Consider the following 12,717-nt stretch of genomic DNA (forward strand, 5'->3'; position numbering starts at 1 on the left):
TCAGACCAAATATAGGCACAGGCAAGATGGTTGGCCAGAGACAACCAGGAAATTAACTCCATTACCATAAAACCTGAGATTTTGAGCCATGTGTTGGAGCAGTTCTCCCAGGTTCCCTTTCCCTGCTGCTGTCCACGTGGGCGCCCTTTGCCAATAAAGTCTTTTGCTTTGTCAGTACATGTGTCTCCTCGGACAATTCCTTTTCGATTGTTAGACAAGAGCCCACTCTTGGGCCCTGGAAAGGGTTCCCCTCCCAGTGACAGGAAGATAAATCTATAAAGAAAAGTAAAGAAATGATATCATATTTGCCAGCATAGGAGTTATCTCTAGGATGGATGGAGGAATAGCATCAGTGAGGGGCTTGGAGTGCAGGAGGAATAGTGATGGGGGTTATCAAGATGTTGAATTTCTTATCTTGGGTGGTCATTACATACACAGTAACTTTATAAATGTTCTTCTAACTGGTAATTCTATTCTGAATGCTTCTCTTTTCCTAATGAGAGAGAAAGTAAGGTCATGAACTGAGACTGAGGGTGAAGGAGGAAGCATTGAAGATGTGAGGAAAAGAAAGACAAAGAGAAGTTGGAAAGGGAACAGAACAGGGAACTACAGTATTTTTACCTTATTCTTTAGGTAAACTTTTCACTTTTTTCCTGAATTATCATGCTGTTCATCTCCTGCTGCTGCTGCTGCTGCTAAGTCGCATCAGTCGTGTCCAACTCTGTGCGACCCCATAGACGGAAGCCCACCAGGCTCCCCCGTCCCTGGGATTCTCCAGGCAAGAACACTGGAGTGGGTTGCCATTTCCTTCTCCAGTTTGTCTCCTACATACCATTATTTAATTAACTTTACCATACTACATGCGGTTATCCCAAACACATAAATTACAATGCTATCAATGTTTAAAAATAAATGTCAAAAGCAAAATTGTCTTAATAAACCATATAATTGTGATAATAGTTGTAATACATTAGTTACTTATTCTTTCACTTTGAGCTTTAGGAATCTGCAGTAGTTTATATTTAGACCAAAATACACAGAGCTCATACAGGGATTTTTATTTTTTCTTTCACCTTTTTATACCAAGTAGCTTTAGTGTTAAATTCTACATTTTATAAGTTTTAAACAGACATAGGTATTTATTATCTCTTTATTTTATTGATCTTAAATCCAAAAGCAATTTTTAAATGTCAGAAAACAATATTAACACCACAAAACTAAATATTGATATTTAAAACTACTAGAAAACTATTACACTCTCAAATTTTACTCAGAAGATTTAAATGGGAAAAGTTGATCAGCCTATGTGTTTTGTAATATAATTTTATTAGTTTATTTATTGGATGTGCTGAGTCTTCATTGCTGCAAGGGCTTTTCTTTAGTTTTGGAGAGTCGGGGCTACTCCCTAGTTGCAGTGCACAGGCTTCTCACTGCAGTGGCTTGTCTTGTTGCAGAGCACGGGCTCTAGGGTACATGGGCTCGGTAGCTGTGGCTTCCAGGCTCCAGAGCACTGGCTTAATAGTTGTGGCGCACAGGCTTAGTGGCTCCGTGGTATGTGGGATCTTCCAGGACCAGGGATTGGACTGGCGTCTCCTGCATTGGCAGGCAGATTCTTTACCACTGAGCCACCAGGGAAGCCCAGCCTATGTAATTTTAAAATTTTACATGAACCAATTTGTAAAAATAAATTATTTCAATTATAACATGCTTTAGTTGTAAATTCATATTTATAATTGCATAACTTCAAGTATTAACATACATAATGAAAATGTAAAATTTTTAAAAAGACAAATATAGTAAATTTAAATAATTACCACTAATGTAGCTTTAAAATCTGCTGTGAGCTTTCATTTATTCAATTATAACTGTGCCAGTGTCATAAAGCCCTCAGTCTTTTTAAAAGAATTTGAATCTAAAAATGTTGAATCTAGAAATATTAAAAATTGCAACTCAGTTCAGCAAAAAATATCATGTGTGTGGAGAGAATGAGTGCTCAAGAAATAAAGCAAATGGTGTAAAATGTTAATAGTAGGTGATTTGGGATAAAGGGTATATGAGTGTTCTTTGAACTCTATTTATGTTGGCAGCTTTTCTAGAAGTTTGAACTTATTTCTAAATAAGTTAAAATGAAGGAACAGACGTGGACTGACATACTGACATAAGTGAAAATGGACAGTGTGCTTAGAAATAAATGTGGGGGGGGTACCATATTTTATCTTGAATAAAAAAGTGGGAGAGTACCATAGTTTATCCCCTTCTTTTCAGCTTATAAACTGAAGTTATTATCTAAATAATGATTTTTTGTATTCTGAGAGCTAGCCTTTAAGTAGAACTAACTGCTCTTCTACTTTTCCTTCCCTGGTACAGACTCTGTGCTCCCTGTCACTGAATCTACAAGCAGAGTACTGACCCACCACATCCAGGTCTGCAGAGGGATCAGACATGGGAATGCATCTGCAGCGATTCTGGACCCGCCATTTTTTGTTGACCTTGCTGGCAAATGCTTTCTGATCTCATAATGCTTACAGCCGTGTCTTTAACTTCTCTGATATTCAGTGAGGAATCCCAACAGCCAGGATCTATAGTCAGATCATTATAAATGACAATTTTGGTTTGGTAAGGAAGGAGGTGCATGTGGAGATCATTACATGATATCATTTATAAGGGAAAAACTGCAATGTATGTCATCTTGGAAATCCTCAAAATTCCAGAGTTAAAAATAAATATCAGACCATTAGGCAATGTCTCTGTGAATTTCAGATCCAAAGTGTTGCCAGTAACAAACATGCCACCAATAACACAAACTCATCAAATGTCCCAGTTGAAAGTCACTTTTACTTATTGTTGGTATTATTATTATCATCATCAGCATCATTATCATTAGCACAAAACTAAATCCACTAATAAAACAAAAATCACACCCTAAAGGCAGACGTCTTCATGACAATGAATCAATAACATTATCTTCATGTACAAGGGACAGCACCCTGAGGATAAAGACCATATCACAGCTTGATAATCAATTCAATAATTCAGCCAACATTATTGAGCACCTAGGCACAATGGGAGATTTAAAAACATATACAAGAATCCCTGCTTTCAAGGAGTTTTACAGTCTAGTAGGAGGTATTGAAGAACGTCAAGAACAGAGGACCACATGAGCTCAGTGACATAATGGAATCAGTGCCACGTATGAAGTGTAATTGGAGAGAGACATCACAAGAGACTAACGTCACATTCAATTAGGGGCAATCACATTCAGTAGGGGCAATCAGAAGAGACTCCTTAGAGAAGGTGGCATCTGAGCTGGGCTTTGAGGAACTGGAAGGATTTTGGTGGACTGGCATGTAGAGAACAGGTGTTGGAGGTGGAGAAGATAGAGCATGGCTATGGGAAAGTTAGTGGCATGTTTGAGGAGGGAACAATACTCCAGTTTGGCTAGGGTATGGGATCTATGTAAGTAGGAATGGTGTGATAATATGCTACAAATTTTATGGGGGCCATATTTTGAATGGCTTTAAATGACAGGCTACAATTTCAGATCTTTAACTTATGTCACAGTAACTTATGTCACAGTAATTATGTAGAGTCACATGTAGAGAACAGGTGTTGGAGGTGGAGAAGATAGAGCATGGCTATGGGAAAGTTAGTGGCATGTTTGAGGAGGGAACAATACTCCAGTTTGGCTAGGGTATTGGATCTATGTAAGTAGGAATGGTGTGATAATATGCTACAAATTTTATGGGGGCCATATTTTGAATGGCTTTAAATGACAGGCTACAATTTCAGATCTTTAACTTATGTCACAGTAATTATATTTATCCATGGCAATAAAATATGCAATTATTGACGAAGAGATATAGTCATTTGAGTTCCAGATTTCTTAGGGAAACTCAAGTGGTTACTAGGCAATGTTATTGCCTTGCTATCAGAAATGTCCCAGCATGTAACACCAATCAATCAATAGTAGAATTTTCTATTCTGCATGTAACTAAACCTCTTCACTCAAAGTCTATTCTTTCCATCCATCCAAGGACCACACTTCTTCCCATTCCCACCAGTTCTTGTGGCATCTGATCAGTTGAGGCAAGTCTAATTCAGGATTTCTAGCCACAACCACTACCCTGAAACTAGCACCAACAACTTTGAAAAGTGAGAGTGGTGGTGGCAGGGGTAGTGAACGTAGCCATCTGAAAAAGTCTCTGGAATCCCCATACCAAGAGTCAAGCTTAGTTCTCTGAAATTGGAATTCCTGGTCCTCCACTCAGTTTGGCCCAGAAGACAACTGGAGGGGTCCCAGAATTCACAGTGCCTGATTAAGGTCATCTTTTAGAGTTTCCTCTTAATGTCAGCAAATTCCTTAAAGGAATGACATTTCATGCAGGTGACATGTTACTTAAAGCCTTCCTGGGTCTGCATGAAGCTGTGGATAAACTGGGGTGAATTTCTTTTTCTAACCAAGGAACCCTATTGGGTTTTGGCTTTACAGAACAGGCTGGTAGTTGTGACCTTCTCGAGTGCACTGACAGTTGAAAGATTTTGAAGAATAGTTGTATTAGGTGACCAAGCCAAAGAAGTAAGCTATTTAAGCCACCCCAGGAAGGCTTAGAATAACAAGTTGCCATGGCCACACTACACTGCCTGCAGCCAGTCAGTCTTTCGGCTCTTTCCTGGAATGATACCTCCTCTGCAGGAAGTCATGGATAGCAGTAGTAAGGCCCCAGGTTACACTGGACCTTAGGATGACCAGGGAACCTCCCCGGTAGATCAGAAATACCTTTCGGCCCCGAGTGTCCCACACATCCTGGATAGAGGCCCATAAGCTTGGCATGCTCTGCCAGCCAATGTGGGACTGCATATTGGCAACCAGCACAATCAGAGGATACAGAACTAGGCAGGTGATTGTTCCATTGACACTCCCAGACACCAAGGCAGGAACCCAGTGGGGCAGGCCTTGCTCTGCCAAGCTATTCTGAATGGGATCCTTGAAGGAGAAATACAGAGCACTCCCCAGGCTGTTCCTGAGAAGGATAGGCCAGAAACCGCGATAGTAACCCTGTGACAGCCGGCCCCAAAGCCCATAAGAGTGAAATTCCTTGAGAATGCTGATGGTGCTGGGAAAGCGAGCTTGCTTGCGACCATCCTGGAGCACATTTTGCACCCTCTCAAAGGGGCTAAGTGCCACAGCCTCCACCACACCAGACATAAGCCCCGCAGCCCAGCGGTTCCCCAGGGAGTGTGGCCCAACAGGGGAGAGACAACACAGCATGCTATCGTAAGTCCCAAACAGCAGAGTCCCTTGCAATGTCTTGGAGAGAAGAGGCGGGTAGATTCCCCGGTAGAAGTATTGAGGGCCTTCATGCCAAAGCTGCCGCAAAGCCTCTGACACCGCCACAGCATGGATCTGTTGCCGGAACACAACCTTATAGATAGGAAAGGTCAGAAAAGTGGACATAAAGTTGGAAATGGCACCAAGGGCGTAGGCATGGGAGTGCCAGCTTCTCTTTCCTGGAGCCTCTTTTTGTGTCCAGTGCTGAAGCTCCTTCCCGGGAGAGTGGTTTTGTTCCCCCATGCTGAAGATACCTGGGTGCAGATGGAAGAAACTGGCAAGAGTGGAAAAAAAGAAGTTAGACTGACCAATGAAATCTTTTGGCAAGCATTTTCATTGCTTAGTTATAAACAGAGGCTCAAGAAACTCAACTCTAAAGAAACAAATAATTTTCTGGGCCAGTTTCTGAGAAATACGTACACTCTTAAGAAAGAATTCCTCCACCTTAAATTAAAACAAAGGCAGTTAGTTTTGCTGAACAGAGTCACCTCTAGGGTGTTTTTCTGACCCAGCAAATATTCTCATAGTCAAAGAAGGTTGAAGAATGAAGAAAATAAAATTAGTGAAGGAGGGCTCCCCATCCTTACTGCATTCACCATATGAAACTTTGCATTTGATAAACTGCTAAAATAATAAGTTGCTCTTCCCTTTCCAAAAAGTGGCACTATCTTCTACAGGCAGAAAGGCATTCAAAGGTTGTAGTCCAGTACTTTCTCTAAAAGATGGTAGTAAATTTAGGGAGCAGGGAAGCTCCTTGCTTCTTTTTTTGTAGATTCTTGATGATGTGCTAGCTGTTTCATGGCAACACCCTGCTTGCTTCTCCCAATTAAGGAACAGAAAGAGTAACTATTCCTGGAAGTTTAGCAAGAAAAGGCTCTATACATGACAGTTTCTGAGCTTAACCTTATAGACCTGTTGCTGTATAACAGGTGTTCTCAATGTACAGGCTATTGACATTTGGGGCCAGATAATTCTTCATCACAGGTGCCCACCCTGTGTATCATACGATGTTTTGTGGTATCCTGTGGCACAAGTTGTGACCTACCCAGTTATGGCAAGAGGAGGGCATGGCAACCCACTCCAGTATTCTTGCCTGGAGAATCCCCATGGACAGAGGAGCCTGGCAAGCTACAGTCCACGGGGTGGCAAAGAGTCGGACATGACTGAGTGACTAAGCACAGCACAGCTATAACAAACAAAAATATCTAAAGACATTACCTTATGTCCACAGGGTGAGGAAAGAAGATAAAATTGCCCTGGTTCAGAGCCACTATACTAGAGGGAAGAGGCTGTGCAAAGATTCCAAGCTATTGCTCCTACCTGGGAGTAGTCTGGGAGCAGATGGAGTAGTATGAAAGGTAATTGGGGAGCCAGGGCCCATGAAAGAATTTTGGGATCAAGAAGAAATGAATGGTCAGTGCAGATCTGAGAACCTGAGGGAGTTGTCAGGAAGGAACTAGGGGTAAGAGGACAGGGTGTGGGGCTTGGGAATGGTGTGTGGAGAGGAACAGGAAGTGGTGTGGTGGGGGACAAGGGCACAGGGTGCCATGACTGGGCATCAGACTCACATCTAGATGGACAGGAAGCCTGGTAGAAACTGCAGACCCAGAGGTTTCACACAGAAACCTGGGCTGTGTAGTCCCCAGAGATGAGGGCTATTGGGGCTCTAGTTACACTAGCCCATCCAATAGGGACAAAGGGGTCACCAGGCTGAGGAACTGGGGGTGGGCTAGAAGCCAGGCCCTGCAAGAAGCCCACTGCAGCCTTCCCTGGGCTGCCGAACTCAAGAACTTGCCTTAAAGTGCTTCTCCTTCCAGAATGACCCCCATAAGCTTCTCCCTGGCTTCTTGCTCCTGCTCCATCCACAGTCCAGTACCTGACCTTACAACCCTACCCCTCTCAAGCCACAGTCTGTCTAGAGGGAGGGAGTAGAGGCTCAGCCTCCTGTACTCTTCCACCAGCCCTCCCCTACCCTCAGCAGTTCGGAGGCCCTTAAGCCTCACATCCTTAACTCTCATGGCCAAGAGGCTGGGAAGGCTCCTCTGCTTTGGACCCTTTAGCTGAGAACTGGCCAGGAGCACAGGCTCAAGAGGCCCACTCCTTGCATCCTTCCAGGGCACTCCTGGGCCCATGGCAGCCCCCTCCATATCCCAGGAACCAAAGAGGACCCCTCTCCTTGGAGGAGAGCTCCAATCAGGCCCCCGAAGCCACAGGGGACCCCCAAATTACCCAACCGTCCTACCAAGGATTTATCTCCAAGTTTTATCTGCACCTGCATAAGGACGGGTGGTGAGGGAAGCATTTGTCCCCTCTTCTATCTCAGAATGCAGTAATGTTCCACTTCCTTCCCACATTTTCCTGAGTAACCTGTAAACATGTGTTGATCGACTGTAAGGCAGGCCAATTTAGCAGAAAGAAAACTGGGCTAGAATTTGGCAGACCAGAATTCTCAGTGCCAGTTCTCTTTTCAACTTCTTGTGTGACCTTTAGAAATATATTAACATCTTGGAGCCTTAAGCATCTCAATTATGAAATGAGCAGACGCTGGGGGGTAGGGTAGGGGGGATGTTCTCTAGGCATCCTCATACTGTGCATGTGGCAGGGGGTTGATGGAGAGGAATTCAGGCCAATATTTGATAGAGGAATTGTGCTTTTCCATCCCTAGTTCCTTCTGTTTTGGCCAATCTTTTTCAGGGATTAAAAGTGAACAATAATTTAGAAACAACTTACCTGAAATATCTGTCATAATTTTATAAATCTAACTCATCCTGTTTTATGGGGGAAAGGGAGTCCATTTTTCTCCTATGTGTTTTCCTGTTAAAATGCCAGCCTTTGGGAGCAGACAGTCCTGAGTATGAATTCTGCCTCCACCATTTGCTTAGTTGTATGACCTTAGGCAAGACACTTCACTCAGTCTCAGTTTCTTTGGCTACAGACGAGGGACAAGAGACCTTCCTCAAAAGGTTGTTGTAAAGAATAACAAAATAAAATGAGATAAAGTGGCTGACCATCCATGGCATGGTGGCCTCAGTCAACTGTATTTTTTTTAAGATGTTTCCCCACCTATGCGGATGCTGCACATGCTCCTGCAGCACACTCAGAACCATTTACAGTGGTATGATGGGACAAATCCTGTGTCCACATGGGAGATGAGGAAGACCTTTCTTCTGTGAATGCAAAGGTGTTATAAAAGCAATCCTGGACAGCCTGGCCCCTTACACAAGAATTCCAAAGTAGAGGCCTCAGAACAAGCCTGGAGTCAGCCTAGAGCAGTTATCCCATGGGCCCTATGATGTATCTCCTATGTTTATAACCTTGTAAAGTGGGTGGAAAGGATTCCAGACTCCCTGGATAGTCTAGCCCAGATGCACAGCCTGCATGATCATGCCAGGACCCAGCCCTATATGTATCCATTCATTCCAGGCATCCCTCTGCCAGTCCTTTGGTCTGCTCACAAACACATATCAATCACTGTGGGTAAGTCACTGTGAAGCAGGGGTGAACAGGACTTGGTACCAGCCCTGGAGGTCTTGGGAATCTAGTGGGGGAGACAGGTCAACCATGAGCTAAACTATACTGGAAGGCAAAACAAAGCTTACACTAATCAAGGACAGAGCAGAACATAAAAGCAATATATTTCACCTAGCATAGGGAGATATCCAGAGCGTCTTCCCAACCCAGGGATCAAACCCAGGTCTCCCGCATTGCAGGCAGATTCTTTACCAGCTGAGCAATAAGGGAAGTCCAAGAACACTGGAGTGGGTAGCCTATTTCTTCTCCAGAGGATCCTCCCGACCCAGCAATCAAACCAGGGTCTCCTGCATTGAAGGCAGATTCTTTATCAACTGAACTATCAGGGAAGTCTCTTGATGTAAGTGAAAGAGGAGAGTGAAAAAGCTGGCTTAAAATTCAACATTCAAAAAATGAAGATCATGGCATTTGGTCCCAACACTTCATGGCAAATAGATGGGGAAACAGTGAGAGACTTTATTTTCTTGGGCTCCAAAATCACTGCAGATGATGACTGCAGCCATGAAATTAAAAGATGCTTTCTCCTTGGAAGAAAAGCTATGACAAAGCTAGATAGCATATTAAAAAGCAGAGACATCACTTTGCTGACAAAGGCCCATATAGTCTAAAGCTATGGCTTTTCCAATAGTCATGTATGGATGTGAGAGTTTAACCATAAAGAAAGATGAGCACTGAAGAGTTGATGCTTTTGAACTGTGGTGTTGGAGAAGACTCTTGAGAGTCCCTTGGACTGCTAGGAGATCAAACCAGTCAATCCTAAAGAAAATCAATCCTGAATATTTACTGGAAGGACTGATGCTGAAGCTGAAACTCCAATTCTTTGGCCACATGATGTGAAGAACTGACTCACTGGAAAAGACCCTGATGCTGAGAAAGATTGAAGGCAGGAGGAGAAGGGGACGGACAGAGGATGAGATGGTTGGATGGCATCACTGACTTGCTGCACATGAGTTTGAGCAAGCTCTGGGAGCTGGTGATGGACAGGGAAGCCTGGCATGTTGCAGACCATGGAGTCACAAAGAGTCGGACATGACTGAAGCGACTTAGCAGCAGCAGCAGCATATACATATGTGCGTTCATGGGGTTCTCAAGGCAAGAATACTGAAGTGGTTTGCCATTCCCTTCTCCAGTGGACCACATTTTGTCAGAACTCTCCACCATGACCTGTCCGTCTTGGGTGGCCCTACATGGCATGGCTCATAGTTTCATTGAGTTAGACAAGACTGTGGTCCATAAAAGGAAATCAGTCCTGAATATTCATTGGAAGGACTGATACTGAAAATGAAACTCCAATACTTTGGCCACCTGATGTGAAGAACTGACTAAATGGAAAAGACCCTGATGCTGGGAAAGACTGAAGGGAGGAGAAGACGGGGATGGACAGAGGATGAGATGGTTGGATGGCATCACCGATGTGCTGGACATGAGTTTGAGTAAACTCCAGGAGATGGTGATGGACAGGGAAGCCTGGCGTGCTGCAGTCCATGGGGTCACAAAGAGTCATACGCACCTGAGCGACTGAACTGAACATATGTGTGTGCTAACTAGCTTCAGTCGTGTCCAACTCTTTGTGACCCTATGGACTGTAGCTCACCAGGCTCCTCTGTCCATGGTATTCAAGAATACTGGAATGGGTAGCCATTTCCTTCATGGGATCTTCCCAAACTAGGGATTGAACCCGTGTCTCCTATGTCTCCTGCATTGGCAGGGGGTTCTTTACTACTAGTGCCACCTGGGAAGCTTTATACATATATGTGAGATATATATATATATATATATATATATATATATATATATATAAAACAATCATTTTGCTGTACAGCAGAAATTAACACAAGATAGTAAATAAACTCTATAGCAATTAAAATTGATTTTAAAATAAAATGAAAGGATTTTTTGTTTAAATTGTTTGTTTGGAAGACAACAGAGAAGAGTTGTCGTGGGCTTTGGAGTCTGATGCAGCCTCAGACTGGAATCCCAGTGCCTACACTTACAAGGAGTTTTAACCTCCCTGAAACTCAGTTTTCCTATTTGCAAAATGGGATAACAATGCCTGTCTCAGCATTGCTGAGAAGCTTAAATAAGATAACAAATGGAAAGTCCCAGGCACCAAGAAGGCAGGCAGCCAAGGACAGCTATTATTGTTTCAACTAATAGCGTTACCTTCATAACTTTCAGTCTTTTAAGATTTCTTTGTTACAGTTGGAAAATGTGGTGTCATTAGAACCATGAATTGGGAAGTATTCCCACACACTGATGCCAGAGATCAGGGATACCTTTATCTAACTGGAACCAGTTCAGCAAATCCTCCTCCCAGCCTTGCACAAAGAGGCCTTTACTTTGTTCTAAGGGCCCAATCAAGGCACCAGAATACAATCTTTCTCTTTCCACTATTTTTTGTCAGAGCTACAGGATCTATCCTTTGTCCTACTTGATCCCACCCCCACCAACTCCAACTGTAGATCACCTACTTTGGCAGTGAAGCCAATTTAAACACAGAATAAGAGTCTGCAAGAGACCTGGGGTCAGGTGTCATGATATTGGGGAGCAGAGCAAGAGGCTGAAGGAAATCCAAGAGCTGTGCCAGCATCACCCCTGGTTATGTGAGGTGAGGCTTCACTCTACTTCCTACACCCTCCACCCTCCATCCCCTTGCTACTGTTCCACCCATGAGAAAGTCCACAGTCCTCAGATGGAAAGTACTTAAACTCCAAATCTGCATTGTTTACTCCAAGGAACTCTATGTATTGAGGTAGCCAATGAGAAGGCAGAAAGGAACAGGTAAAGTTCCTTGGCAGGTTGAACACAGCCCAACAGCAATCACAAGACATCAGATTATTCGCTTGCGTCCAAACATCAGGAATCAAGAACAAGCCCAGAAGGGGGGCCTCCTAACCACAATCTACATAAGGGAAGTAAGACCTGCTCTTCAAGAACCAGAAGTCATGGAAAATGGTGCAGATTTCTCTGTCACGGGCTTCACGGCCCATTCACTCTGGACAGCCCTGCATGCTGTTTCCATGGAATTGCTCCTTCTCTGCGGCCAGTGATTCCAAATCCAGCAAAGGAGAGGTCCCCTCAAGAGCTCACAGAAGGGCAACCTAGCAACGTGTCCTCAAGCCAGGAAATGAAAGAGCTATATCAGCGGCAGAGAGCTGTATTTAGGGGGTTAGATCAAATTATGTTCCGTTTCTCATACTTCTTCCTCAAGTACAAGTTGAAACAGAAAATGTTAGGAAGAAAGATTGTAGGGAAGTGGTTCTTAACCATTTCTGGGCCACAGACTCATTTGAACATCTACAAAGCTGTGGACTCAGAAGAATATACATAGTTGAAATTCTACTCTTCACAAACAATTTCAGGAAGGACCCTAGGTAGGAACCTCTGCTCTCAAGTTACATTTCACAACAGCTACCATATGGAGAGATACATTGGCCACATCTTCATTTACTTATTGCCATAAGCATAACTTAGTGTCTCTAGCAATGGTTCACAAACCACTCTACATCTCAGAATTAACTACAGCACTGATTAAAAATATAAATCACCCTCCCTAGCCCTAGTTCTTAGTAAATCTGGATCCCCCAGAGGCAGAGCTTAGGAATCTGTATTTCTAACAAGCTTTTCAAAATGATTCTGAGGCAGCCAGCTTCATATCCATACTTTGGTTAATAGCATGGATTCTGGTGTCAGAGAGATATGATACAAGTTCTGGCTTCACCTTTTAATTTCAGGCAAGTCATTTTACCTCTCTGAGTCTTGTCTCCTTTCAGGTCATAAGCTGTAAAAATAATGTTTTACTGAAAGAAAAAGCAAGCAGCCTGTTGTAGTGTAAAACAGAGAAAGAAAAATGTCTC

General features: G+C 43.3%; 1 protein-coding gene across 4 annotated transcripts in view; it reads right to left on the reverse strand.

Annotated features, from left to right (window-relative positions):
• Positions 1 to 2,815: 2,815 nt before the first annotated feature.
• The window catches only part of SLC25A53 (solute carrier family 25 member 53), a 57,959-nt gene continuing 48,057 nt past the window's right edge, over positions 2,816 to 12,717 (reverse strand). For all 4 annotated transcript variants that reach the window (XM_027533479.1, XM_027533478.1, XM_027533477.1 and 1 more), the window contains one exon: positions 2,816 to 5,603. In XM_027533479.1, coding sequence (XP_027389280.1) covers positions 4,652 to 5,572 — 921 coding nt within the window. In that variant the 5' untranslated portion in view covers positions 5,573 to 5,603 and the 3' untranslated portion in view covers positions 2,816 to 4,651. The remainder of the gene's footprint in view (positions 5,604 to 12,717) is intronic.

The sequence above is a fragment of the Bos indicus x Bos taurus genome, chromosome X, assembly GCF_003369695.1.
Source record: "Bos indicus x Bos taurus breed Angus x Brahman F1 hybrid chromosome X, Bos_hybrid_MaternalHap_v2.0, whole genome shotgun sequence".
NCBI lineage: Eukaryota > Metazoa > Chordata > Mammalia > Artiodactyla > Bovidae > Bos > Bos indicus x Bos taurus.